This window comes from Babylonia areolata, chromosome 26 (assembly GCF_041734735.1).
Source record: "Babylonia areolata isolate BAREFJ2019XMU chromosome 26, ASM4173473v1, whole genome shotgun sequence".
NCBI lineage: Eukaryota > Metazoa > Mollusca > Gastropoda > Neogastropoda > Buccinidae > Babylonia > Babylonia areolata.
The window spans coordinates 9,742,206-9,769,904 of NC_134901.1; the positions used below are offsets into that span (position 1 = coordinate 9,742,206).

A 27,699-nucleotide genomic window follows, 5' to 3' on the forward strand; every position below is an offset into this window, starting at 1 on the left:
TTCATGTTCTAAGAATCAAACTGTCCACAATCAGCTCCTTTAAAGATTAAAAACAAATAGAATTAAGGGGAGGAAAACATTTCTCTTTTTTTTTGCCAATGAAAAAACATTCCCTGCGGATTTTTTTTTTCGCCGGGAAACAAAATGACTCCCCTCAATTTAGTATACCACTCAATATTGTTAAATCAATAAAGTAAAAGTAATAATAATGGTAATGATAAGGAGAAGAAAAAAAAAGCTGACAAATCAAAATCACTCACACACCCCCCACCCCTCCTATAATTTAGTGCCTTAACTTGTGCTCTTGAAAAACGTTGTCTCCGTTTTTGCCCATTTCCCATCTGCCCCCCCCCCCCACCCCCATCCCACCTCCACTCCTACCATCCCTTCTCTCCATTCTTCCCCAAACTCCAGACCCCCCCTCACCCCCCACACCCGACCCCCCAACCTCTTTTAAAACAAAATAAACTGCACTAAACCGTCTCCACAACCGCAAGTTTTGCCGAGGGGGAGAGGACCAATCGAGCCATTTCTAACGACCCAATACCCTATTGTGACCACATGGCGCACGTACTGACATGCTTGGCTGCCTGCTGTCACGCATGGAGTCTTCCCTGCAGTGTGCTGCTTGCAGTCCCCCACTAACCACCCCACCACCCTACCCCACGTCCTCCCCAAACTCTCTCCTGAGTTCACCCCTATTACCCAACCTTTCTTCTTTTTTACCTTTTTTTTTTCTTTTTGTTTCTTTTTTTAATTTTTTTTTTTTTTTTTTGTACGCACCTCTATCAACTTAACGTAAACGCTGCGCCAGGTAAGGGCGTATGGGTGGGTGGATGTGTGGGAGAGGGGGGGAAGAGAGGAGTGAAGGTGAGAGTTGGAGGAGGGGGGAGGGGGGGCGCGGAACTGTGTGGGGAAGTTTTCATGCAACAGTGGAGTCCATCATGTCTCTTGTAACCTCACCTCTCTTCTCTTTCCTTTTCAGCCGACTCCACACACCTCCCTCCTCTCTTCCCTCCCCTTTGGTTGCACTTTAAAATGATAATAACAATATCAATAATAAAGTACTCTGGAGAGGGTTCGTTTTCAACAGCTGTTTCGTCGGACCCGGAGTGGGGAGTGTTGGGTCGGGGGGGGGGGGGGGGGGGGAAGGGGGAAGAACTCTTTTCACACTACGCCGAAAGGGTATGCAGTTCCCACCCCTACCCTTTTTCCTTTTTCTTTTCTTTTTTTTTTTTTTTTTTTCCATATAAAGAGGTAGAGTTGAGATTAACGACCTACCGGCGTGACGCCCTCAAGGTATATCAAGAGAAAGAAGACTCCTTGATAAAGGTTCACCCCAGTCCTTGAGACAAGAGGCTTTGTGGTACTGTTTGCTGCCAGCCCGTCGGTTTGAAAACCAGCTGAGCGTTTGAACAGTTTCTTGTCCGTTGCCATGTGGCATCTGTCTGTGTGTCTCTGTTTGTGTCTGTGTCTACGTGTGTGTCTGTGTCTGTGTCTGCGTGCATGCGCTAAACTTTCGTTACAAAAATTAGAGAGTGCGCGTTGACTGTCTACTGCTCGGTCACCATGTGACTAAAAGTTTAGGGTGTGGGTTGGGGGGGGGGGGGGGGGGGGCGTGTGCACTGAGACCCCGGCAGTTGACCTTCCAGGGCGAATGCGAATGGGTCGTTAAAAACAAAATAAAAAAAAAAAAAAGAAAGAAAGAAAGTATAAAAAACAAAACAAAACAAAAAAACCCACCTCCAACTCATCAGGCGTCACCAAGTTGTGAGGAAATTCGGTTGGGGGTGGAGGGAAGGTGAAATTTGTGTGTGTGTGTGTGTGTGTGAAGGAGGGAGTGGGGGTGCGGGAGGGCAAGGAGTGGGGGTGCGGGGGGGGCACGGACTTGTAAGCATTTTTTAAGCATTATATGTTGGTGGATGGGGATGGGAGGGAGAGAGGGCAGGGATAGGCTGCTTGTCGCTGGTTTGAGTCGCAACTTTTTTTTTTCTTCAAAAATCACATAAAAACATCACTGTTAATAATGACATCAAATAGTTTTCACAACTAGTACGTCATTAACTTCACCACCACTTTGTGTGTGTGTGTGTGTGTGTGTGTGTGTGTGCTCATGTTCCATTTATACAAATTCGTTAAAGTATCATTCCCAAAAATGTGTCCTGCTTTCGTTTATTTTAACATCAAAACTGTACAGTCGGAGTTGCTTTCGGTTAGTCTTCTTCTTCTGTCATTCAACTTGTCCATGTAATATTCATAGAACAGATCGAGTTTCAAACGACAATAAATACCCTTGATCAAAATATGAAAACTTTCCAAATCATTCTAAAAACTAAAAGACTAAGTTTACTCCGACCGCGCGTTGTGAATATTATATGGACAGGCACACATCATGACAGAAGCACCCCCCACCCCCTCCCGTTCTAATCACACAGCTAAATGAACAGACTACATACTGAACACACACACGCCTCAATCCCAGCCTTTTTTTTTTAACGCTGCCAACACCCCCTCTACCCACAAAAAATGTCCTCTCCAGCACCAACACCCCCTCCACCCTTTTTTTTTTTTTTTTTTTTTTTTAAAGCAGCTATGTATCTTCCGCCCTCTTGGTTGTGTAGAAGGAGTGAAATGGGGTGGCCACGTTAATCCCGCACACCCCATCATTTGGGAGGGGAGAGTAGGAGGCGATGATCACAAGCCCTCACATGTAGGGGCGTGGCCTGCCGCCAACCCAACCCGCCCATCACCCCAAGTTCGTTTTGTCAGCTTGGGGCCCCGTCACCTGCATTTTCAACAACCAGCACCGCCAGTACTTAATGCCTATTGGCTGAGCCCGTCACTCACATTCGGGGCGTGGATTTTGACGGGTGAGATTTGTCTTTGCAAAGTAGCTCTGCCAAATAACAGGAATTTGGGTGGTAACGGTGTGTGTGTGTGTCTCTCTGTCTGTGTGTGTGTGTGTGTGTGCACGCGGTGGATGTTGTGGTCTGACTGTCCACTGCTGTACAAACAGCACGTGCAAGCTTCTTTTTTTTTTCTTAATCTTTTTATTCTTATTTTAGTTTTTAATATACAATTCTGCAACTTGCAAAATGCTTTGTTACTTTCCACAGACCTATAGTTCTGAAAGTGGTGCAATCATATCCAACCTCGTTTGTCACTTTCACTCCAACCCCCACACCCCTCCATTTGAGTGTGTGTGTGTGTGTGTGTGTGTGTGTGTGTGTGTGTGTGTGTGTGTGTGTGTGTGTGTGAATTTCCCACTGAACCTACTGATGAGGCCAACACAATATTTCTCATTTGAAACTGATAGTATTTCACAGTAATGAATTCAGACAAGAAAGAGCAAAACAAGAAGATTTGTAATTACACTGAGTACTACCGAACTCTGTAACAGTAACAATGGTCGATTTAACTTTAAAAGTCTTTACAGTGTAAAAACAACAACAATTAAAAACCTACCAATTACCCTCTCTACCCCTCCCATCATCAGTTTAAGTCTCGTATTCCTCTCTCCCTGTCCTGTCCCACCTGCCTAACGTTCATAAAAACTGTCATTAAAAAAATTATGAACCTGCCAGGTATGACTGAGAGTTAAATCCCCGCGGAAATCAAACGCTGCTTGTCTTACCGTTCTCGATATTTATTTATTTATTTACCTATCGATTTATCGATTTATTTTGGCGCGCGCGCGAGCGAGCGTGTGTGTGTGTGTGTGTGTGAAAGAGAACGCCAGTTTTACACTCTTCACATATCCATGGTGAGAAAAACATTAACAAGACGACGCTCCTGAAGGGAAGGGAAAAAAACGAAGATTCAACGAATCTTCATGACATTAAATGGTACAACACGACTTCATGAATACATCACTACATCGCTTATCTGTTATACGACTGGTGCAATAACAACAGCAAAACGACTGAAGGAAAAACCTCTGACAAATTTCCTTCAAATTAGCTTGGATAAGGAAGCGACATGAGAATGTCGAACACTTTCTTTTACACTGCCCAAATTACAACAATATAAGACAGAACACAATTGCTACTCTCCCTGTGAATAGTACAAACTTAAATACTTTATTACGAGGTGACCCAGTTACTAGTTCCCTTGAGAATGAACACATATTCTTGACTGTGCAAGACTTTGTCGGACTATCAAAAAGATTCAAGACTTTAAAGATACACAATGAAATATTATCTGCAGTAATATATCAAATTTATTATGATGAATGGCCCCGATTTCACTCTGTAATCTCTCTCTCTCTCTCTCTCTCCCCCCAGTACATTACTCCTTAGGTGATGTTCACCTTCCAGTGTATTATTATTGTTGTTACTATGTTAGTATTACCATTAATAATATTGTTGTTGTTGTTGTTGTTGTTGTCAGTGGTTGTGCGGTAATAGTAGTTTTGTTGTTGTTGTTGTTTTTCTTGTTTAGTTTAGTTTTGTCTTGCACTCCAACTTTCTTTTCATTATCAAATAATGTGTGTATTTTCGCCATTGCGTTTGTGTATTGCTTGTTACATAATTATGAACGAGCACGATACAGAAGCTCAGGCTTATTGTTGCTCAAGTTTTCTTATTGGAACGCAGTATTTCACCTTGTTTCTTGATATTAAAAAAATGTTTTAAACCGACATGAGAATGTCATGGCTGAGAGGCTTCGTCATCCTCACCAGCCGTTGTGGAGGGGAGCGAGAGGCGGGTGAGGGGGCGGGGGCGGGGGGTTCGCTCGGTAATCAGACACCTACATGGGGACACGGCAGTACGTCACTTGGACCAGCAGGGTGTTAGCTTTGAGAAGAACTTGTCGGGGAAGAGAAGGGTGGAGAAAGGGTTTGGAAGGAATGTTATCACAGTGCCAGCACAGAAAACAACTGGGATGAACAGACTGTTTCTGGCTGTCTCTAGTTTGACGGTATAGTTGCGTGTAGCAGGGTGTGTTTATGTCAGTCTCCACAACCTCTGCAGAAAGAGTGCGTAGTGTGATTTAGTTTCCTACGGTGGATGTTGGAACACGACGACTACCACACAAAATTGAAACCATATCCTTTTCAGCAACGAACACGACGAACTACCACCCAATCTCCTATTCAGCGCGCGCGCGCGCACACACACACACACACACACACACACACACACAAGCTTCCCTCCAAACTGAAAAGATTGCCCTGTTGTCACATGAAAACCATAACCCTCTTTCTCTCTCCCCTTCTATTTTGATGATGATCGTTACTCTCCTCCTATTTCTTCATTCAGACCCCACTTCACCTGCCCGACAGCGATAAAAACCATCATGAAAATCCCTGAGTCTCCCAGGTTTAACTCCCGAATTATCCTTTTCAAACTGAATGCTCGTTTTATTCCTTTCATATCTTTACAAATAGTAAACTTGAAGTGGAGACGTATATCTAGACAATTTAGAATTTCGTCCTTAAGCAAACATCTGTTACCTCTTCCAGAGCTGACTAAGTACAACACTTTTGGAAAAAGTCCAGCGAATATCATTTTAAGGCCTGTTGGTCTTGGAAGTGACGAACATCAAGAGAGTGCTAGGTTTCGTCACCTTGACCAGCCATTGTCGACTGGGGCGAGAAGCTACTGGGGGTTCGCTCGGTAATCCAACACCCAGAGGAAGAACGGCCTTGCTCCACTTAGACCAGCAGGAGATAGACTTTCACGGGTACTTCAGGGAGGCTTAGAGGAAATGTTACCAAATTGCTAACACATGCCCAATGGAAATGTCCTAACTTACGCATGGAGCGTTTCCAACGATTGTGTGTGTCTTTTTATTGTTTGATGTTCAGCTGCGGGTACGAGGTGTATTTTTTCTCCCTTTTTTTATCTCTATATTGACCTCTGGTTTGAACATCTGGCTTGTTTTTGATTTGTTTGTTTTTTTCTGTGTGAGATGTACGTATACATACCATCCCCACCATCAAACTTATAAGCACTGCTTCAGCAAAAAAAAAAAAAATAAACATTATGCGCACATGAGCACCCACACACATCGATTCTGTAAAAATAAAATACAAATGTCTTGCATAAGTGTGCACTCACACACACACACACATTCGAAATTATCACAGGCACACATACAACATAGGTCGATCTAAAACATTCACCGGAGTATTTTTTTAAGAAAAAAAAACAACATTGCCATCCCTCTCTTCCATTATTTCCTTTGCTCTCCTCTCTCGTCCTTCATAAACTGTCTCAACTGCCTGATGGTAATAAAAGCTATTGTGAATTAAAACATCCACAGCCTGAAAGACACAACTCGAGTTAAACCCAAGCATGAAACATATGATGTTCCACGAGGGTTTCATCATATTTTATGATGTCTTTCCCAAAGGGAATGTCAGTCATTATGCTCTTCATGTCTCTACAGCCAGGGGGGAAAACTGAGAGGCAATGCTAATAAAAGCAATTAAAAACCTCTTTGAGCAATCGACTGGAATAACAGTCATGGAAAACATCTGACAAATATTCTTCAACGCAGCTTGGATACGATAGCAAAGAACGTGAGAATGTCACGGTTGAGAGGTTTGGTCGCTCTCACCAGCCGTTGTGGAGAGAGGCGAGAGGCAGGGGGGGGGGGGTTCGCTCGGTAATCAGACACCTACAGGGTGACAAGGCAGAGCGTCACTTGAACCAGCAGGAGATAAACTTCGATGATAACTTGTGAGGGAAATGTTATAAAACTGCCACAACAGAAATAATGGGGACGTCCCTATGTTACGGGGGCGTTTCTCGCTGCGTCTCTTTTTGTTGCTCGATGACATGGCACAACTGATGGTACCGCCAGGGTGTCTTTTCTTTTGGGATTTACTCTCTCCAATGTGTGTTTGCACACCCAACACCATGACCACCTCCAACCAAGCATGCACACACACAGAGGACCACACACACACACACGCACACGCACACGCACACACACATAAAGTGGAAGGAAGATAAAATGCAAGGAGTTTAGAGTCAAGACATTTAGAGTGCTCAGAGTAATAGCACACACACACACACACACACACACACACACACAACCACCAAAAACCAAAACCCACCTGCGCCAAAGGCAGACTGTCATCGCTATCCTCGCTGCTCTCCCTGCCAGGCGAGGACGTGTGGGAACCCCCGGTGCCAGTCTGGGCCCCCGTGGACCCTATGGACTGGAACCCCAGCTGACTGGCCACCTGACTCTGGTTGATGGTTGTCAACGGCCGCTGCTGCTGCATAGGCATTGCCTGGGGAGGGGGCATCTGCATGGCCGACGTTTCCATCATGGGTTCGGTCTGGGACGTCAGCATGTCCTCGAAGAGGGACCTGCCCTGGGGGGCCGGCATCCCCCCCAGAGCCTCCCCCTCGCCCATGGCTGTCAGGCTGTTGGACAGGCTGATGTCCGGCACATCAAAGTTCTGCGGGGGGAACTTGGGCGCCAACGAGTCCAGCGGGGCAGAGGACACACCAGGCACTAACCCCCCGCTGCAGTTGGCCACGCCCAGCCCCATGGAGGGGTCCATGGAGGGGGTCAAGGTCATGGGGCCCAAGGGCTGGTGGTGTGCCAGCTGGGAATACATGTGGTCCTGCTGGTGTTGTGCCGGCTGCTGCTGCTGTTGCTGCTGCTGCTGTTGTTGTTGGGAAGAGGCTGGGGACGTGTCACTGTCACTGCTCATGGTATACGAGTTCATGTGGAAGTCGTTCTCCACGAAACTGGAAGGAGCGTGGAACTGTCAAACACACACACACCATGTTTATCAGCCTCGCAAAATGTAAAATATTGTTGTAAGAAAAGAGTTTGGAAAGAGACAAACAGATAGAGACAGCCACGTAGAAAAATACGGACAGATAAAGGGCTAGAAATCATCAAATGAAGTTGTCGGATAGTATTATATATAGAGAGAGAAGGGTGCGGTGGGGTTTAAAGTTTTTATATAGCTTTTTACATTCTTTGGGGCTGTGGATTCATCCACCGTGTCTCGGAATTGGCACAGGAAGGAGGGGCCCAATTCTTTCCTTCTGCCGTCTAACCTTCCCCAACCGAAGTTAGGTACCTATTCACACCTGGCTGGAGATGGGAAAATCGGAGTAAAGTGCCTTTCCAAAGGACACAACAGCTTGCCGAAACGGGGCCTCCAACCCTGGTCACTGGTGAACGTGGGATCAGAAAATCGACGGGTGACGGACTGTGCCACAGCGGCTCCATCACTGTGACAAGTCATCCTCTGATCTGGTGAAACACTGGATCAGTAGCACGACGCCTAACCGATTCTGCCACGACAGCTCCGGAATATAACCAACAGTCCTGAAAGCAGTGAGCCAGCACTGGAGTTTTCCACACCTTCGGCATGGATACACAGGCATCATGAAGGCATGGCGATTGTAACTGGCACAGTTATCCATCAAGAAAAAAACACAAAAAACACCACAAACAAATCATGAAAAAAAAGGTGGGAAAGGAACACATAAAAAGATTACACTCCCCTCAACCCCACATTCATCCCTCGCCTTCCCCTCCTCTCCATCCCTCCTCCCCCATTTTTTGAAACACAGCTGGGTGGTAAAGGAAGGTTATTCATCTTCAACAAAATACACACTTTGATGTTTTACTGTTACTGACTGTCCCAGTCCTTCTGACAGGGGGATACAAGTACATTTTCAAGAGATAAAAGATCCATAAATGCTACTGATCACTATGACATGGTTATAAAATGCCGGGTATTGGTTTGATTATTTCCATGGTGTTTAGTTGATTGTGTAATTTATATACAAAATAAAACAGTGGTCGACCCAAGCAAGTCCGGGTAAAAAAAAAAAAAATAATAATAAAATCAAACAAAGTGTAAATATTATCAACACATGCACAATTAACGCAAATACAGAAAGTACGACTAACATGAAACAGCTGATTGCATCTGTCAGCTCGACCATCCATAATGGATGAACTATCTTACATACACATTCAACAAAGTACAGTGAGTCTATGACAGATTAAACTGCATGCATGTAAGTCCGTCACGAAGAACTGTTGAAACCACGCTCGCAAACGGCATGAGAATAGAGCACGCACCAGTACATCACGCGACACATCCACTCGTCAAGGGTGATCTCAAGTCGAACTATTGGGTCACAGAGACACAAGAGATCACGACAGGCAGCGGAACTGGCTTTTCGGGCGGACCGCTGTGTGTTCCCAAAGATCCCACAACAGATCACACACATCACGCACTATCCAGATCAGCCAGGCCAACCATCCGGCAAACCTCTCACCCACCCTACCCTGCCATCAGCAACCCCTTCCTCTCGCTTCACGGCACTGGAACTGGGGGATGGGGGAGGATTTTTTTTTTTTTTTTTTTTTTTTTTTTTTAAAGGAGGAGGAGGAACGCGGGCCCAGTCCTCTCCTCCCCCACCCTAAGTCAGGTAACCCATCTACACCTGGGTGGAGTGAGGAAAATCGGAAGAAAGTGCCTTTCCCAAGAACACCACGTTATGCCGAAACGGGGCCTCTAACCCTGGCTGGATCAGAAAAACGTCTAACGGACTCCGCTACAGCAGCCCCATCACTGTGACAAGTCATTCTCTATCACTGTGCTACTACCTTCAGTCACACACGCCTGTACTGTCCGCTTCTTCGTAAAGAAGAAAATGAAGAAAGCTGAACTTCCCCCCCCCTCCCCCCTCCCTTATTCCCATTGAAAATATACCCACGTGTTCCGAATCTTGGCGTATCCATTCTGCTTGACAAAGTGATGAAGATAAAAAAAAACCAGTTGGGCTTCACTTTTCACGAGTGAGCGCACAGTTGCAAGAACAGAAGCCGACCTTTTTTCCCCTCACCAACAAACGAAACTGCCGGCTCCCCTAAACTTGGGTGGGGGGTTAAGCCGCAAGCTATGGTCTGAGTGCATGCTGTGCTCGCGCTCAGCGCGTGCCTGTGAGTGGTACACACAGACGGCGCGAGGACAGCACGCCATTGGCTGGCGACAAATCAAACGTCTCGACGGCCTGAAAGGGACTTCGCGTGCATGGCTGGAGGAGATTTGGTGGTTGTTGAAAACACACACACACACACACACAGACCAGCCGTACATTCTCTCCTGTTTTCAAAAGGGTCCACGTGTTTTCCCCCCCTTTCACCTTGAATCATTATTAACCTCAGTGAAAGCGGGTTCGATGCTGTCACTCAACCGATTCTTGTACGCTGACGTGAAGTATATTATAGACATTGTAGTTAGGTGTTCTGACTCTGATTAATCGGAAATCCATTGAACAGAATGGATAGGTGGTTGAGGGAGGAAACGGACTACAGAGAACGAGTTCACTGTTTAATTCCTGCAAACAACAGGTCTTTCTCCAAATTCTACCATTCTGTCCAGTTCAAAACGATGTTCCCAACACACACACACACACACGAAACACGGGAAAAGAAACAAGGGAACAGTGGTTACGTACTATTTCGTTACTATGGCGACAGACAGAACGACCTGGCAAACAAGAGCTCCACACTTAGAGGTGCTGAAACTAAAATAATAACAATCATAGAATAGAACAGATTATGTCTTTATCACCAAGTGCACCGGGGTCACAAGGAATATTGGAGGGGATAGTACAAAACAAGGTACGAACATAAATCGAAAATCATACACGAACACAGATACAGTAGAAATTAGGATACATACAAGTGCATATCAATACAAAAACTTGTGCATACTCACACATGCACGTACTGCACACACACACACACACACACACACACACACACACACACACACACACACACACGTTTGAACACGCGCACGTTTGAATAATAATAATAATGATGATGATGATGATAATAATAATAATACTCCTACTATTACTAATAATAATAATCAATAAAAATCTGGAGAGAAAGAAATATAAGAAATGATTTTTTATAGGTAGTTTAACGAAGAAAAGGGAAAAAAGAAGTGCGAGCAGACAGAAAAAAGTCATCTACAGATTGCACGCTCACGGAGTACACCGCACACAGTGCATAAAAAAACAAGAGAGGCAAGGCCTTCAAGACTCACTTGTGATACATTTTTTTTTTAAATTCCAAGCTTTTTATGTATTGAGTATAATTTCAAAATGTTAATGTTTAAGATGAGAAAGATCAGTTTAAAGCAAATTAAGTCCCCTAGCATTAATTACAGAGTAATTTCCCTTTTTTACTATCTGCACCAAAACGTTTGCAAAATAAATAAAGCTTCCATGCTCAGCAAAAGAAGTTCCTGTTTGAACAAAAAATGATAACAATGACTGCTCTTGTTGTTGGGTCAGAATATCAGATCAAAGTGCCAAGTTTAGAGAATACAAAAAATATAAACATAACAGTAAATGCAGTTTGCATATAATTAGGCTTCTTTTTTTTCTTTTCTTTTTTTTTGGTGCCCATCCCAGAGGTGCAATATTGTTTTAAACAAGATGATTGGAAAGAACTGAATTTTTCCTATTTTTATGCCTAATTTGGTGTCAACTGACAAAGTATTTGCAGAGAAAATGTCAATGTTAAAGTTTACCACGGACACACACACACACACACACACACACAGAGAGAGAGAGGGAGAGAGAGAGAGACAACCGAACACCGGGTTAAAACATAGACTCACTTTGTTTACACAATAATAAAAAGGACAATAAAAATAGAAATGAAATACAACAAAACATAAAAAATATATAAAAGAATAGATTTTTATAATAATAATCATCATCATCATCATCACCAAGACAGTGCATCGAAGTTAATGTATGTCAGAAGGAAACTGTTTATAGAATGTAAGGCTCTCCTCGTAGGATATCCTACACAGTGCAACAAACAAACAACAACAGCAATCATAAACAATGATAATATCAATAATAATTATAATAAAGGCGGAGCTATGATGTTGACGTATGTCAGAAGACAAACCAATCTCGACAAACCATTGGAGCAAACAGAGGGAGGTTGGGACAGAGAGAGGGAGAGAGATGGTGATGTTGATGTAAAAACTGGGATGGGGAGAATATCGGAGTTGTGTAAAAAAAATAAAATAAAATAAAAAGAGGCGGATGAGGGGTAGGATAACAAAGTGTGAATGAGAACAATGGTGTGTGTGTGTGGGAGGGGGGGTGGAGGGATGGGGGGGTACTGAGGGGGGGAGGCCACAGAGAGGGGCGGGAGATGGGGGGTGGGGGGTGGGGGAGAGATATCAAAACAGTGACGAAACAATTCTGTTCAGGCTTTTGTTTGCCTTCGGGAACAAAAACCAAACACGCACGCACGCACGCACGCCGCGCGCGCACACACAAACACGCTGAGCTGCGACTGTGCACACAGTCTGTCTGTCTCTCTCTCCCTGCACACACACACACACACACACACACACACTTCTTTATATCATTTTTCTCTCACACGCGTGCGTGTGCATATAGTGTCTGTGTGTGTGTGTGTGTGTGTGTGTCTGTGTGTGTGTGTCTGTCTGTCTGTGCGCGCGTGCGCGCGCGTTTTTCCCTCCCTGCATCCCAAGAGGAGGAGGTGAGAAAAACTGACAGGAGGGTGGAAGGAAGGGGTGCAGGGGGGGGCGGGGGGGGGGGGGGGGGGGGCGCAGGCGGGCGGGGGGGGGGAGGGGGGAGAGAAGGAATGAAGGGTCTCATTTTTTGACACAGACAGACCGACCAGCCCATCTGTCCCTGTTTTAATTACGTCCCACTTGACCAATCTCTCTCTCTCTCTCTCTCTCCCCCAAAACCCTACTTTTTTTTTTTCCTTCCGACAAAAAAAAAAAAAAAAAAAAAGAACACACGAACCCCCCCCCCCCCCCCTTGTGTTCTTCCCCCCTCCCTCCACCCCCCCCCCCTTCCCTTGTCTCTCGTTCCGCCCCGTTGATTGCAGTGAAAGAATTACTGCTGCTGCTCAGGTCCTTTGCAGCTTGCAATGGTTGGGAAGGAGACAGGGGGTGGGGGTTAGGGGGGTGCGGCAGGGAAGGAGGGGGGATGGAGGGAGGGGGTGCGGCAGGGAAGGAGGGATGGGGCGTGGGAGGGGTGTGTGCGTGTGTGGGGGGTGGGGGTTGGGGGGGGGGGGGGGGGCTCGATTAATGCATATTTGGACGTCCCTTTCATTAGCGCTGAGACGGGAAGAAGGGAAGTTAAAAAAATAAAAAATAAAAAATGGGGGGGGGGGGGGGGGGAAGGGGGGGACGGATGGGAAGGGGAGGCTTTCTTTCCGCCGCCGTCATTTCTCAAACGTCTGACTTCTCTCCCAACTCAACGGGGGCAGTTTTACTGCCGTTATTGATGGTTCGTTTAGACTCCCAATGTCCGTCTTTCTCTGCCGGCAAAGATTTTCTGATTAAAGGAAAAAAAAAAAAAAGAGGAGGGGTGGGGGGTGGGGGCGTGATTGTGGTACGGAGGAGGAGGAGGAGGAGAGACGTTTCCAGACTGACTGACTGTTAATTAATTGAGTATAGCTCTGCTTTTTTTTTTTTTTTTTTCTTTTTTTTTTTTTTAAATCCCAAAATGGTTGGGAAAGGAAATAGGGGTATAAAAGGAGCACAAACTAAACATCATCCCCAAAATGCAGCTAAATAAATGAGCAAAAAATGCACACAGACTAATCACAATAATCGAAAACCTACACTGCTGATATACAGACTACTTCCATATTCGCTCATTTTCCAATTGAACTGTATTATAATATTCAACATAAATCAGTATAATCAACCCTTTTCTGAACTGTGGTTAAGCGATGCTTACGTGATACTGAGAACTACGAAAGTTTGCCGGTTCGAACTCCCAACAGATCATACATTCATTGAAGCACGGTTTTCCACCCGTCAACGCCGTTTCTGAAGAGACTTGTGATGAGCGAATGGGAAGTATATGGACACATATACAGCGCCTATCCTCGGTCGGAGACCATGCTCCAAGCGCTTTACAAACACGGGAGTCATTTTCACAACGGGCTGCCTACCTGGGTAGAGCTGGACCGACAGCTGCCATTGGGCGCTCATCATTCGTTTCCTGGGTATGTTCTTGCTGGGTATGTTCTTGTTTCCATAACCCACCGTACGCTGACATATATTACAGGAGTTCAATGTGCGTATTTGATTTTCTGCGTGCGAATACACACGAAGGGGATTCAGGCACTAACAGGTCTGCACATAATTATGCAGACCTGGAGACCTGAAAAATCCCCACCACTGAACTCGCCTTTCAAAAAAAAACTAACAGTCTTTTTCGTAAATTTCAGAATTTCTTTTTAAATAAGCTGTGACAGCCTTTTTCATAATGTTGTTCACGTGTCCTGACGAATCGTGTTGGAAGCTGTCAGGGGATATAAACCTCTGTGAACCTCTGGACCCTGGCTGACGCCCACAGCACAGTGCACATCCATACCACTGTACCTCTAACCACCACGGACCTTCAAAGCCTCACCAACTTTCTGCCCATGAGAGAGCAACACCACACAATCACTGTCTGAGTGCACGTGCCAGCTGTCTGGCCAGTCAGTCGCTCTATGTCTTTTCTGGCAACGTCGGGTCTGGGAAAAGGTCGCTAAATTCACAGATCACGTATTTTTGTTAATCAGATTTTTTATTTTTTTTAACAATAAATTCGTGGTCTTCGTATGGCTGATTTCAAATTAAAACCCCTTATAGCCTCAACATTATCGCTATCTTCACTGATCATCATGTACAACAAAAAAGATGTCATAGAGAAAAATGAAAAAAGAATCACCCCAAGCCCAACTCCCTGCCCTGCTCACACGCTGACTGCCTTTGTTTCGATTCCCCCCCCCCCCCAAACCCCCCACCCCCACCCCTCAGCCCCCTCCCCCCTCTGCTTCCATGACCGTAGCTCATGTCCAAGGTCATCGGTGTCGACAGATCGACGCGGTCTCCTCCAGAAGACCAGCCTGATTTATCACAGAGAATTGTGTTGTGATCAAAACCAATACAATGTATGATAGTTGTGTCCGACTATGACCAACAGAATAGCAGACAAGGCAACTGCTGTCCCGACTATCTGGGCTGGAAGTTGATGAAAACGGAAAAGTGTCTTGCCCAAGTTAAATCCACACTCACTCGGCCAAACGGGCTTTGGAACAGTCGGCGTTGGGATGGTTCCTTAGGGCCAATTATTTCCCAATGCTGCAGCACTTGGAGCCAGTGCAGTCTTGCCTGCTAGTTTTAGTCACGGTCCTTCATAAAAGACCAAGCTGTAAATGACTTCCCCGTGCAGTGGAGCAAACCACTGATCACACAGCGCTCACTTTGTGCTGGCCTAACTGTTAGCTTGTATCAGTCTGACAGGTGGTTGACGGGTGGTACCCCGCTCCTGTCAGATCAAAAAGCCACTGCCGGGTGTGCTGAAGAGGACAACAATGCGGGCTCTCCTTTGATGGATTACGTTTCCTGAGCCTGGATGCAGCTGTGGGGGTGAGGGGATGGGGGACGAAGGGGGGGGGGGAGTGTACGGGTGGGCATGCACGGGTCGTGATGACCCGCTTGGGAAAAAAAGCCATGCAGACAGGCAAAGGAACTCTTCAAGACCTCAACCTTGAACAACTTGACTTTGAGGACGTCAGCCAAATAATTCTTTAAACTCCACCCTTTCGGAAGGAACTACACAGGAACGCCAGCCGGGACTTCAAACCCTTGGAACTGAACACTCCCCTTTCGGCAGCCAGAGCTCCCCACCGGAACGCCAGACGGACCTTCCACCGGGACAGACATCCAAGAATCACCCCCTCCAACAAGGCAGCCTTCACTGAACCAAAACCCCAGCCCTGAACACTTTGACCTTAAATGCATTTTGCCAACAGGTCGTTAAACTCATCTCTACTGGTAGGAGCTACTAAGATGAAGGAAAGCCCGGGGCACCACACCGCAACAACCGAAACCATCACAACACCAACATCCAAGCCCTGAACAACTTGACCTTGGTGCTAGCCAACATGGCGATAAACTCAACCCCACCGGAAGGTACTACAAGTAACGGGAAGGAGGAAGGAGAAAGCAAGGACTCCCTTGAATAACAAAGCCTTCATCTGATTTTCAACTTACATCAAGAGCGCAAACCAACATGTCGTTAACTAAACTCCACCAGAATGAAGGCATATACAGTACAGAGGTCTTCACAAAGGACGGTAAGTGCGTGACATGGCAACCACATCATGATGAAAGGATCTACAACAGCGTTTATTCCAACAACCAGAAGGCTAACAACCAAACAGTGGTTCTCCAAAATATACAATAACTACAATGAACAAACATTCAAAACTGCAAATCAAAAGCCATCGACACTGAGTTCTTTACTGTTCAATGCTGCTGGCTTTGCGGACTTTACAACGTGCACACGGCATGAAGATTTCCATCCACTCCAAACTGGACCCGGCATTTCTAATCTGACTGCTACGTCATGTTCCTGAGTTCCGCTTTTCTTTGCTTGTTGGTTTTGTTTTTATGGAGACTTTTTTTTCAAAAGGATGGCGTCTACTCATTTTACTTCCGATTCCTTGAAACAAACGAGCAAACTGTAGTCAGTCATACCGACAGTGGCTGTCATCTTCCAAAAATGGAACGTGCTTTCGACGACAGAACCAGCCTTCTAGAAACTGCAATATCAGAAGAAAGGCGTTTTATCTTTCTTCACCTCAACTTCAGCAGCTACGTGTCATTTTTCATCCTCCAGTCACTCGCATTACTTACGCTGTCATCATCGTGAGTCACCGTCCCTGAACTCTGACCTGCTTTGTTCTCTGTATCAAGGCCACGAGCTACTTTTTCACCGGCGAGCGGCGTTTCACGTGCTTGTGCATCGTCACGGTGACAGCACGGAGAAAGGAGAGGTGTGTGCTGCACAGACCGGTCCCCACAGGACACCGTCACCTGGTCCTCCACACCACACCGCACACGGGAAGGTTTGGAGAGAATCGAACCACCAGGTGAAGTCACGTTGCCACTTGCTGTCGGTGCCCTCGCCTGTCTGTACGCCTCCTCCTCCTCCTCTGGTCTTCTCTTTCCGCGGACGATCCGTGAGGGGCAGTGACGGCGATACGTAGCACAGTAGTTCACGTTGCAAGGCCGACCAGAAGGGACATTGAAACGAAGAACGACCACAGTGCGCTTCGCCCTTCCGAACACTCTGTAGGAAAACAAAGTGTGCACCCGCAGGAAGTTGTTGAGTATACACTCCAGCGATGACGGCAGTCCTAACACGGGCATAGTGATATCAAAGTGGTTTTTCTTCCCTCTCTATTTTGCGACGAAGAACAGAACTGGCCTCTACACTGCCACTGCACCTGATCCTTCGACTGCTGGCCAGAAAACACGTCCTTCCGGAAACTAGACAAGGGAAAGCACTCCGAAGACAAGAGAGATAAAGGCTACTGGCGGAAGAAAGACAATGCATGACGTTTTATTGAGCCAGTCCTTCTTTGTCCTTTCTTTTGACAATAATGAGGGAGGGAGAGAGAAAGATAGGGGGAGAGACAGACAGACAGGGACATAAAGAGGTCAAACACACACACACACACACACACACACACACACACACACACACACACACACACACACACGAGAAAGAGAGATATATATATACTGAGGACTTAAACGCACGACAGTCGCACATAAACTTAACGATTTCTGTTGACCTTCCAACACCTCATGCCTTCAACGCTTCAACAGACCAACCCCCTACACAACACACACACGCACACGCACACACACAAACACACACACGTCGTGTTAAAGGTTGAACAAGACATTAACCATGACATCAAAGGCCCGCTGTCAACGACACGGGGAAGACATCGATATAATATGTACGTTCCTAGCCAGTTGGGAAACGAACGCACGGACCCTGGCTCCCCCATCATTTCAACGAAGCCACTGGACCAAAAGCTAAGCAAGACCTACCCACTGGACCAAGAGCTAGGCCCCGAGCCAAACACGATGCTTTTGTGTCCGATATCCCACCCACAACAACAACAACAACGCCATGGCCAACCACCCATCCACTGGTCAACTTCCACCTCCAGGTGCAGACAACAGAAGGCACGCACGACACAGTGACAGATGTCCACCAGGAATGACAAGTATTTGACTCTTTTCTTTTTTTTTTCTTTTCTTTTTAAATCAGTCACCAAACTCTTTGTCCCTTTCGTTACGACCACAGCCAAAGAAAAGAGTCGAGCTGAACGATGTACTGGCTAAAGCCTTCGTAAGTCAAGCTGATCAGGGCTGAGGTCTTGGTTAAATGAAGGTCGCATGGTTCAATGGGGTGGAACCTTGGCTGTCATTCCGGGTGGGGTGGGGTGGTTCAAGGGGGACCATTTCCTTTTGGTGGGGTAGGTCAAGGGAGACCATTTCCTTTTGGTGGTGGGGTAGGTCAAGGGAGACCATTTCCTTTTGGTGGTGGGGAAGGTCAAGGGAGACCATTTCCTTTTGGTGGGGTAGGTCAGGGGGGACCATTTCCTTTCTGAACGTCCCAGCCAGACCAACATCAAAGAGCAGAGCAGCGCTGACCACAGCATGAGGACACCCTGACCTAACAGAGCGGAAGCCGACAGGTCGTCAGTGTCCAGTCATCCCCGTCCTTCTGTGTTTTCACTGGTGTCATCGCCATTCGCCGATTCCCGATTCGCCAATCACTAAATTGGTGATCCAGATTCGCCTATTCCCATTTCGCCTAAGTGCGCAGTTGCTCTGTGTGTGTGTGTGTGTGTGTGTGTGTGTGTGTGTGTGTGTGTGTGTGTGTGTGTGTACGCGATCGTGTGTATGTGTTAAAAAAAAAAAAAGCAGAAGAATTTTTCAAAAACTTCACTCCTGGCTCAGTCTCACGGGCTGACGGTCTGGTCTCTCTATCGGTAATTATGAAACAGCAAACTCTCCTCTCCTGTTTTGGGGGCCAGTGACAAAGCTTTGCCCTGAACTGGAGTGTATCATCGTGTTCGTTCGGAAGTCACTTCCCTGAAAGCACTGGAACCAGTTCGCCCTGACTCAAGACCCGTACACAATTACAAGTGTTCACAGGAGCTGAACGTGGAATCTGCGCACAAACGGGGGTGTGTGTGTGTGTGTGTGTGTGTGTGTGTGTGTGTGTGTGTGTGTGTGTGTGTGTGTGTGACAGAGACAGAGAGAGGCGAGACAGAGACTGGGACACTAACATCAAGAGACAGAGAGAGAGAGACAAAGAGAGAGAGAGAGAGAAAGAGAGAGAGAGATGAGTAGGCGAAATGGGGACTGGCGGGTGGGCGAAACAGGACGAAGATTCAAACTTTCCAAAGACCACTGAGGGTGGGTGGTGGCTGCACGATCGAAGAGCAGGCGAATCGGACCTGCACCCCGTCGTTTTCTTGTTCTGTGCGTCAGTGACAGTCAGTGCGCGAAGCAGCAATCTTAGGGAACCAAACTTTGCACAGCTGGAATGCCACGACAGCTTGGGGAACAAACAAACAAACAAAAAAACAGCAACATAAAAAAAACAACAACAAAACAACAAGAAACCGCCTTTTGACTGTCCCCTCTTTTACTGCGAGCTGTCGTTCTTAGGATGCGGGTGTAGCCTTGGGGTGGGGTGTTGGCATGTGGTATTGGGGTGCTCCTTTCTCCTCCTCCGCCGAAAATGGTTATGCATCGTCGGTGTAATTAACCTCTAAATGGTCGTCCTATTAAATAATTGCCTCTAATAACTCCTATAATTACTTCTAATGGCTGTCATATGTATAACTCCCGTACTTTTATAGCCTCTAATGACTGTCCTATAATTGCCTCCAGTGCCTCTGACAACAGATGGTTGCCGTGATGTGCCGGCCAGCCTCTCCACAAAACTACCGACCAAGGAAGCTGGCTTGCAAGAAACCATCCTCAGAAAAAAAAAAAAAAATTCCTATCCTATACAGGTGTGCTTTTGCTACCCCTCCCCCCAACACACACACACACATGCACATGCACATACAATCTCTCTCTCTCTCTCTCTCTCTCTCTTGCAGACGTACACGCACAAGCATGCACGCACGCACGCGCACACATACAGATTAGCAAAAAAATCAATTGAAGGAAAAAGACTGATTATGCATCAAGCATCAAATTCGTGGAGATATAAATCATTACACACACACACACACACACACACAATACTACTCCGAAACCAAAAAGAAAATGAAATGAAATGACAAGGAAAAAGAAGAATGTGAAACATTCTTAAATGGGTTTTTGTTTGTTTTTTTGTTTTTGGTTTGTTTGTTGTTGTTTTTTGTTTGTTTGTTTGTTTTTGTTTGTTGTTGTTGTTTTGTTTGTTTTTTTGTTGTTGTTGTTTCTGTTGTTTGTTTGTTTGTTGTTGTTTGTTTGTTTGTTTGTTTTTTTGGGGGAGGGGGGGTTAAATTAAAAAAAGGGGGAGGGGGCGGTGCTGGAAAAAGGAATACAGTGAGGAGGGGGGAAAAACACAAACATGCACACCTTTCGCCAACACGCATTTTCCCCAACAAAATACTTTCGTTTTGCCTTCCCTTTTCTGCAGCAGATTACAAAGCACTTAATACACAAACAGCTGTTAAAATGTGTATTCTAAATGTCAACTGCATGATCATGACCATGCGTCCAGCATTTCCATCAGTCTTTTTGCCCGTTAACAAAGACGTCTTAATCAATCAAACGCTTTCCTGGATTCTCTCGCTTCCTATGGGGACGCGTTACCTCCAGGCCATCGCTCCACAGTAGTAGTAGCAGTGTTTTCATCATCATCATCATCATCATTTTGTTCCCCACAGGCTACAAAATGGATCGCCAGATCCACAGAACCACGCAGGGAAAAAAAAATCAATGAATAAACAAAATAAAATAATCAAAAGATAAAAAGATGAGTCTCGTGAACATCTCCGCCAGAGGACTGGATACAAGCGATGACTAGCATCTTTAATAAATAAATAGACAGATAGAGAGACAGACAGACAGACAGAGAGATAAATGATTAATAAACCACACCAAACCAATTGAATTGTCCACAGAGGAGGAGAGAAGGGGGGAAAGGAGAGGTAAGGGGACACGGCTGGGATTAAAACTACCGCATTAACCAACCTCCCCTCCCCCAAACCCCTTCCCCCTCCTGTAAGCGTCTCCACCCTCCTCCTCCGCCTCCTTCCCTCCCTCCCTAGGACTCTCCCTCCCTCCCCCCCCTCCCTCATCCCTCTCCATCCCTCCCCACCTCCACCCTTCCATCCCGCACTGCTCTCCTGAAGCCAAAGGCAGGCAGTGTGAACATCGACGTGTCGTCTAGAGTAGTGTAGTGTAGGGCAGGGTGGTGTGGTGTGGTGTGGTGTGTGCTTGCTGTTGGGAGGAGAGGGGTTAAACAAAGGCTTTGTCGACGATTAACCGCCCACTCTTTTCATCGGTTAAAAGAAAAAGAGAAACAGGCCAGACTCCATGTTAGCAGCTGGCATTCGTTCCTCTCTTGTCTCTTGCTGAGCTCTCTCTCTCTCTCTCTCTCTCTCTCTCGTGCGCGTGAAAAAACTCGAGAAAGTGTAACATTGCTTGCGTGTGTGTGTGTGTGTGTGTGTGTGTGTGTGTGTGTGTGTGTGTGTGTGTGTGTGTGTGTGTGTGTGTGTGTGTTGCAACTCTAGACCAGAAAGCAGACATGCACAGAGACAGCCACACAGAGACAATGATCCTGCATACAACAATGAGGAAAGCAACACACACACACACACACACACACACACACACACACACACTATATATATATATATATATATATATATATATATATATATATATATATATATATATATACAGAGAGAGAGAGAGAGAGAGAGATACAAATTATTATTATTATATATATGTGTGTCTGTCTGTCTCTCTGTCTGTCTGTCTGCGCGTCTGTGAAAAAGCAAAAGAAAACAATACTAGATCAGACCAGACCAGACCAGACCAAAACCGCAGTAATTCAAACAAGACCACCAGCAGGAGAGATGAGACGTGTGTGCTCATGGAACAAATCGGTTCTCAATCAGCTGGTTTACTCTCTCCTCTCCTCTCCACACCGCTCACAATATTCAGTGAGTGGTTCTCTCTCTCCTCTCCTCTCCACAGTGTTCACAATGTTCTATCTCCTCTCCACAGCGTTCACAATGTTCAGTGAGTGGTTCTCTCTCTCCTCTCCCTCCACAGTGTTCACAATGTTCTATCTCCTCTCCACAGCGTTCACAATGTTCAATGAGTGGTTCTCTCTCTCCTCTCTCTCCACAGCGTTCACAATGTTCAGTAAGTGGTTCTCTCTCTCCCTCCACAGTGTTCACAATGTTCTATCTCCTCTCGACAGCGTTCACAATGTTCAGTGAGTGGTTCTCTCTCTCTCCTCTCCCTCCACAGTGTTCACAATGTTCTATCTCCTCTCGACAGCGTTCACAATGTTCAGTGAGTGGTTCTCTCTCTCTCCCTCCACAGTGTTCACAACGTTCTCTCTCCTCTCCACAGCGTTCACAATGTTCAGTAAGTGGTTCTCTCTCTCCTCTCTCTCCACAGCGTTCACAATGTTCAGTGAGTGGTTCTCTCTCTCCTCTCCCTCCACAGCGTTCACAATGTTCTCTCTCCTCTCCACAGCGTTCACAATGTTCTATCTCCTCTCCACAGCGTTCACAATGTTCAATGAGTGGTTCTCTCTCTCCTCTCTCTCCACAGCGTTCACAATGTTCTCTCTCCTCTCCACAGCGTTCACAATGTTCTCTCTCCTCTCCACAGCGTTCACAATGTTCAGTGAGTGGTTCTCTCTCTCTCCTCTCTCTCCACAGCGTTCACAATGTTCAGTGAGTGGTTCTCTCTCTCCTCTCTCTCCACAGCGTTCACAATGTTCTCTCTCCTCTCCACAGCGTTCACAATGTTCTCTCTCCTCTCCACAGCGTTCACAATGTTCAGTGAGTGGTTCTCTCTCTCTCCTCTCCTCTCCACAGCGTTCACAATGTTCAGTGAGTGATTCTCTCTCTCCTCTCTCTCCACAGCGTTCACAATGTTCAGTGAGTGATTCTCTCTCTCCTCTCTCTCCACAGCGTTCACAATGTTCAGTGAATGGTTCTCTCTCTCTCTCTCCTCTCTCTCCACAGCGTTCACAATGTTCAGTGAGTGGCCTTCTCATTCATGCGCAACTGGAAAACACTTTGATTTCAACAGTATTGTATTGTATTGTATCGTATCGTATTGTGTTGTATTGGATTGTATTGTATCGTGTTGTATCGAATGGCATCAATTTGTTTTGTTTGTATTGTATTGTACTGGATTGGACTGGATTGGACTGTGTCGTATCGTATCATATCGAATTGCATCGATCTGTTTTGTTTGTATTGTATTGTTGTATTACTTTCTGTCACAACAGATTTTTCCTTTTCCTTCTGCCTGCAAGTGTATTTTATTTCACCATCAAAGTGGACAGCGTGCCAGGGACAACTTTTTTTGTTGCCGGGGGTTCTTTTACGAGTGCAAAGTGCATGCTGCACACAGGACCTGGGTTTGTCGTCCCATCACAAAGAACTGGCACCCAACCCACCCAGCCCTGAGCTCCAGTGGTGGTAGTCGGCGGGAAGGGGGCGGTGGTGGGTGGTGGGTGGTCGGTGGTGAAACCCCCCGATCAGAATACGGGACTTGAACCAGTGGATTCTCGCTTCCTGGTCGGGCGCACTAACCACTGGGCCACCGCTCATATCAATATGTTACACTTTCTCGTTCACCAGACGGCAAACTAAAAGCGGGACAGAAAGGAAGGAAGGAAGGAAGGATGGGTGGAGGGAAAGAAGGAAGGAGGGAAAGAAGGAAGGAAGGAGGAAAAGGAGAAAGGGAGAAAGGAAAGGAAGGAAGGAGGGAGGGAAAGAAGGAAGGAGGGAAGGAAGGAGGGAAAGAAAGAAGGAAGGAGGGAAGGAAGGAGGGAAGGAAGGAAGGAGGGAAAGGAAAGAAGGGAGGAAGGAAGGAAAGAAGGAAGGAAGGAAGGAGGGATGGGTGGAAGGAGGGAAAGAAAGGAGGGAAAGAAAGGAGGAAGGAAGGAGGGAAGGAAGGAAGGAGGGAAAGGAAAGAAGGGAGGAAGGAAGGAAGGAAAGAAGGAAGGAGGGATGGGTGGAAAGGATGAAAGAAAAAGAGAAAAGAAGGGGGGAAAAAGTCGAGCTTCAAAACACAACACCAAATGAAGCAGCCTCAGACGCAGCCGTATCACAGAAGTGGAATGAAGAAAGGATGGACCGAAGAAAAGGCACAAAGAAAAAGAATGCAGGAAGGAAAAGAGAAGAAGGAAAAGAAACGAGAAAAACAACAACCCGATAATGGAAAAATAATAATAAAAACAAAGAAGAAAAAAGATGAAGGAGGAAAAAGAAAGTGGGGGGAAAATACGCAGGAAGAAAGAAATGAAAATCAAAGAAAGGGGGGGAACAAAGATGAAAGAATAAAAAGACGGAAAATGGAAGAAAGAGGGAGCAATATTTCATAAATCTTAAACAACGTCAGGTGCAGTTATCCCAAACAGAAAAAACGGGGCGGGGGGGATGAGGACGAGGAGAGGGATAGGAGGTGGATGGGTGTGGAGGCGGAGGAGGGAGGGAGGGAGGGCGGAGGAGGGAGGGAAGGGGGGAGAGAAGGCAGAGGAGGAAGGCGGGAAAAAAAAACAACGGGTTCATAAACACTATACACGACGTCAGGTGCAGTTGAGCCCAAACAGAGAGAGAGAGAGAGGGGGGGGAGAAAGAGAGAGAGAGAGGGGGGACACGATGAGGAATTGAGGGGAGGGGGGGGGGGACAGAAGGGGTGGACGGAAAGGAGGGAGGAAAGGAAAAGAAGATGAATGGACCAAACTAAAGGGAAAGAAGCTGACAGAGGGAGAAAGAATGAAAGTTCGTGAAAATAAAAAGACAGACAGAAAGAAAAAAAAAAAAAGGATCACACACACACACACACACACACACACACACACCGAAAAAGCTCAGGTAACTGAAACGCAGGTAATAACACAATTCTGCACTGATGAATCTCAAATGAATTCTGACTGCAGTTTAAAACTAAAGTACCAGCTCCCCCCCCCACCCCACCCCCCCCCGGCCCCACCTCTCTGTCTGCCTCTCTCTATCTCTCTCTGTCTCTCTTCCCCCCCCCCCCTCCCAGGAACTACCCATCCCTCATCTCACTCTCCTGCATTCAAAGAGATCGTGAAACTGTATATGTTTCGCTCGTTCCGGTTTTTATCCACTTTTTTTTTCTTTCTTTTTCCCCCTTTCTCTTTTTCCAGTCGTCGTCAATATTTCCCACTAAGTTTAACCATCACTACATGTCACGTACATTGGACTCATGCTAACACGCGTTCGTCCGTCTGGTTGCTGCACCGGCTATCTGCCCTCCCCCCCCCCCCCCCCCCCCCGCCCCCCCGCCCCTCCCACTCCCGCCCCCCCCCCCTCCCTCTACCCTATTGTCCTCGTTGTTAACCATCTATCGCGATATTGTATTGTACATAAATTTTATGTTTATGTTTGCACATGCTTGTGTAATTTTGATGTTGGTGTTGTGAATTGCCTCTCGTTTCTTTTTTTTTTTCTTTTTTTTTCTCAGTTATTATTCTTGCCCAGAGGGCCGGATGTAAACAAGTACTTTGTGTTTACTCCTTTACCCTCGTAAAATAAAATCTCGCTCGGTCGCTCGATCGCTCGCACGCACGCACATACACACACCTACGAATTAACACGGTGATGGAGATTTGAAAAAATTGCATCGAAAGAGAAAGAGTGAAACACAGACACAGGGATTGGGAGGGGGGAGGGGTGTGAGCAGTAGGGGGTAAGGGAGGTGGAGAGCTACCGAGGACATGGAGAGAGAGAGAGAGAGTGAGATGGAGAGAGAGAGAGAGAGATGGAGAGAGAGAGAGAGAGAGAGGAGAGGGGGCGGGAACAGAGACAGAAATACAGACTGATGAGAGACTGAGAGAGAAAGAGAGAGAGAGAGATGGGGGTAGAGAGACAGACAGACAGACAGACCAAAAGACACAGAGAGAGAGAGAGAGATGGGGGTAGAGAGACAGACAGACAGACCGACCAACAGAGACTGCCTGACAGACAGACAGACAGACAGAGAGAGAGAGATGGAGAGAGAGTGATGGAGGTAGAGAGAGACAGACAGACAAACCAAAAGAGATAGACACAGAGAGAGAGAGAGAGGATTTGACTATTAGCTGTTAAAGTTGGGAGATGAAAACAGACCATCTGGCGTCAGGTGGTATACTGAGCTGCCTTGCCTCGCCTTACCTCTACACTCTAGACTCTGTGTGTGTGTGTGTGTGTGTGTGTGTGTGTGTGTGTGTGTGTGTCTGTGTGTGTCTGTGTGTGTCTGTGTGTGTGTCTGTGTGTGTGTATGCGTGAGAGAGAGAGAGAGAGAGAGAGAGAGAGAGAGAGAGAGAGAGAGATGATCGATTCCAGCCTTTTTCACCTGTCCTTGTCTACCCTTGTTGTAACTGCTGCTGCTGTTGTTTCCTCATCACAAAGCTGTTGTGGTGTGGTAATTTTGGCGGCTAAGATTGCGTGTGTGATGGGGGGTGGGTGGGGAGGCGAGGGGAGGGGAGGGGGCAGGGCGGGGATGCGGGGGGGGGGGGGGGGGGTTCCGTATGGAGCTAGAGGGCACAGGGAAGTTGGGACCCGTTAGCACTGCCAGATGACTGAAATTTCTTTTGAAGGTATTGTTTTGTTTCGGTTTGAAGCAAGGTGTGTGTGTTGGGGGTGGGGGTGGGTGGGGGTGGTAATGAGGGCAGCAGCGTCACGCTTAGACCTTAGTACTACTGCCAGATGACATTTTTGGGGAGGGGAATGGGGGGGGAGGGGGGATTGAGTAGTGGTGGGAGGGGTTAGGCGTAGGAGGTGAGAAGGGGGGCAGTCACGCTTGGACGGTTAGCAACTGCCAGATGTCTTATTTTTTGGGGGGCTGGGAGGGGGAGCGCGCGGGGGTGGGGGATGTGTAGGGCAGTGGGGATGGGGATGGTAGGTGGGGATTTGGGGGTGGGGCGGGGGATTAGAACTGTGGTAGAACCGTTAATATTGCCAGTTCTTTGAAAGGGGGTGGGGAGGGGTAGCCTAGTAAGGGGGTGTGGGGTGTGGGGCGGGGGTGAGAGTACTTCTTGAACCGTTACCGCTTGCCAGATGTAGTGTGTGTGTGTGTGTGTGTGTGTGTGTGTGTGTGTGTGTGTGTGTGTGTGTGCGCGCGCGCGCGCGCGCGCGTGTGTCCCCCATCAGGTGCCGTTGAGATCGTTGGTGAAGGTCTGCCTTTTCCATTTATACCAATCTCCTTTATACCAGTCTCCTACCCTCTTTTTCTTTTTTCTTTTTTCTTTTTTTCTTCTTCTTTTTTTATTTATAGATATTCCTCCCCCTCCACCCCACTCCTCCCCTTCTCTCTCTCTCTCGTGTCAACTGTCCCCTCGTCTCGATTTCCAGTTTCCAGTTTCCAATATGTGTCCAGGTGCGCGGACTGACCCATACGCGCTATAAAAAAAAAAAACGGAGCCGAGGCCCGACCTTGACATCAACCCAACTCGCTGCTCACACCTTCACATCATGATCCTAGGTTTGCTCAGTTAAACACTATCATAGAATGCTTTTAATAAAATATAGAAGAAAAAAAAACGAGGACATAAAATCTGCCTCGCTAAACGAACCAGCTCATACACACACGCTCACACAGACACCAGC

The 27,699-nt window shown here is 46.7% G+C and overlaps 1 protein-coding gene across 5 annotated transcripts in view; it reads right to left on the bottom strand.

Annotated features, from left to right (window-relative positions):
- Positions 1–27,699, bottom strand: part of LOC143300394 (TOX high mobility group box family member 4-like) — a 121,314-nt gene that overhangs the window by 19,305 nt on the left and 74,310 nt on the right. For 4 of the 5 annotated variants that reach the window (XM_076614023.1, XM_076614025.1, XM_076614026.1 and 1 more), the window contains one exon: positions 7,067–7,729. In XM_076614023.1, coding sequence (XP_076470138.1) covers positions 7,067–7,690 — 624 coding nt within the window. In that variant the 5' untranslated portion in view covers positions 7,691–7,729. Of the gene's footprint in view, positions 1–7,066; positions 7,730–9,710; positions 9,832–27,699 lie in introns of those variants that run through there. The other variant, XM_076614027.1, reaches the window with a different exon arrangement.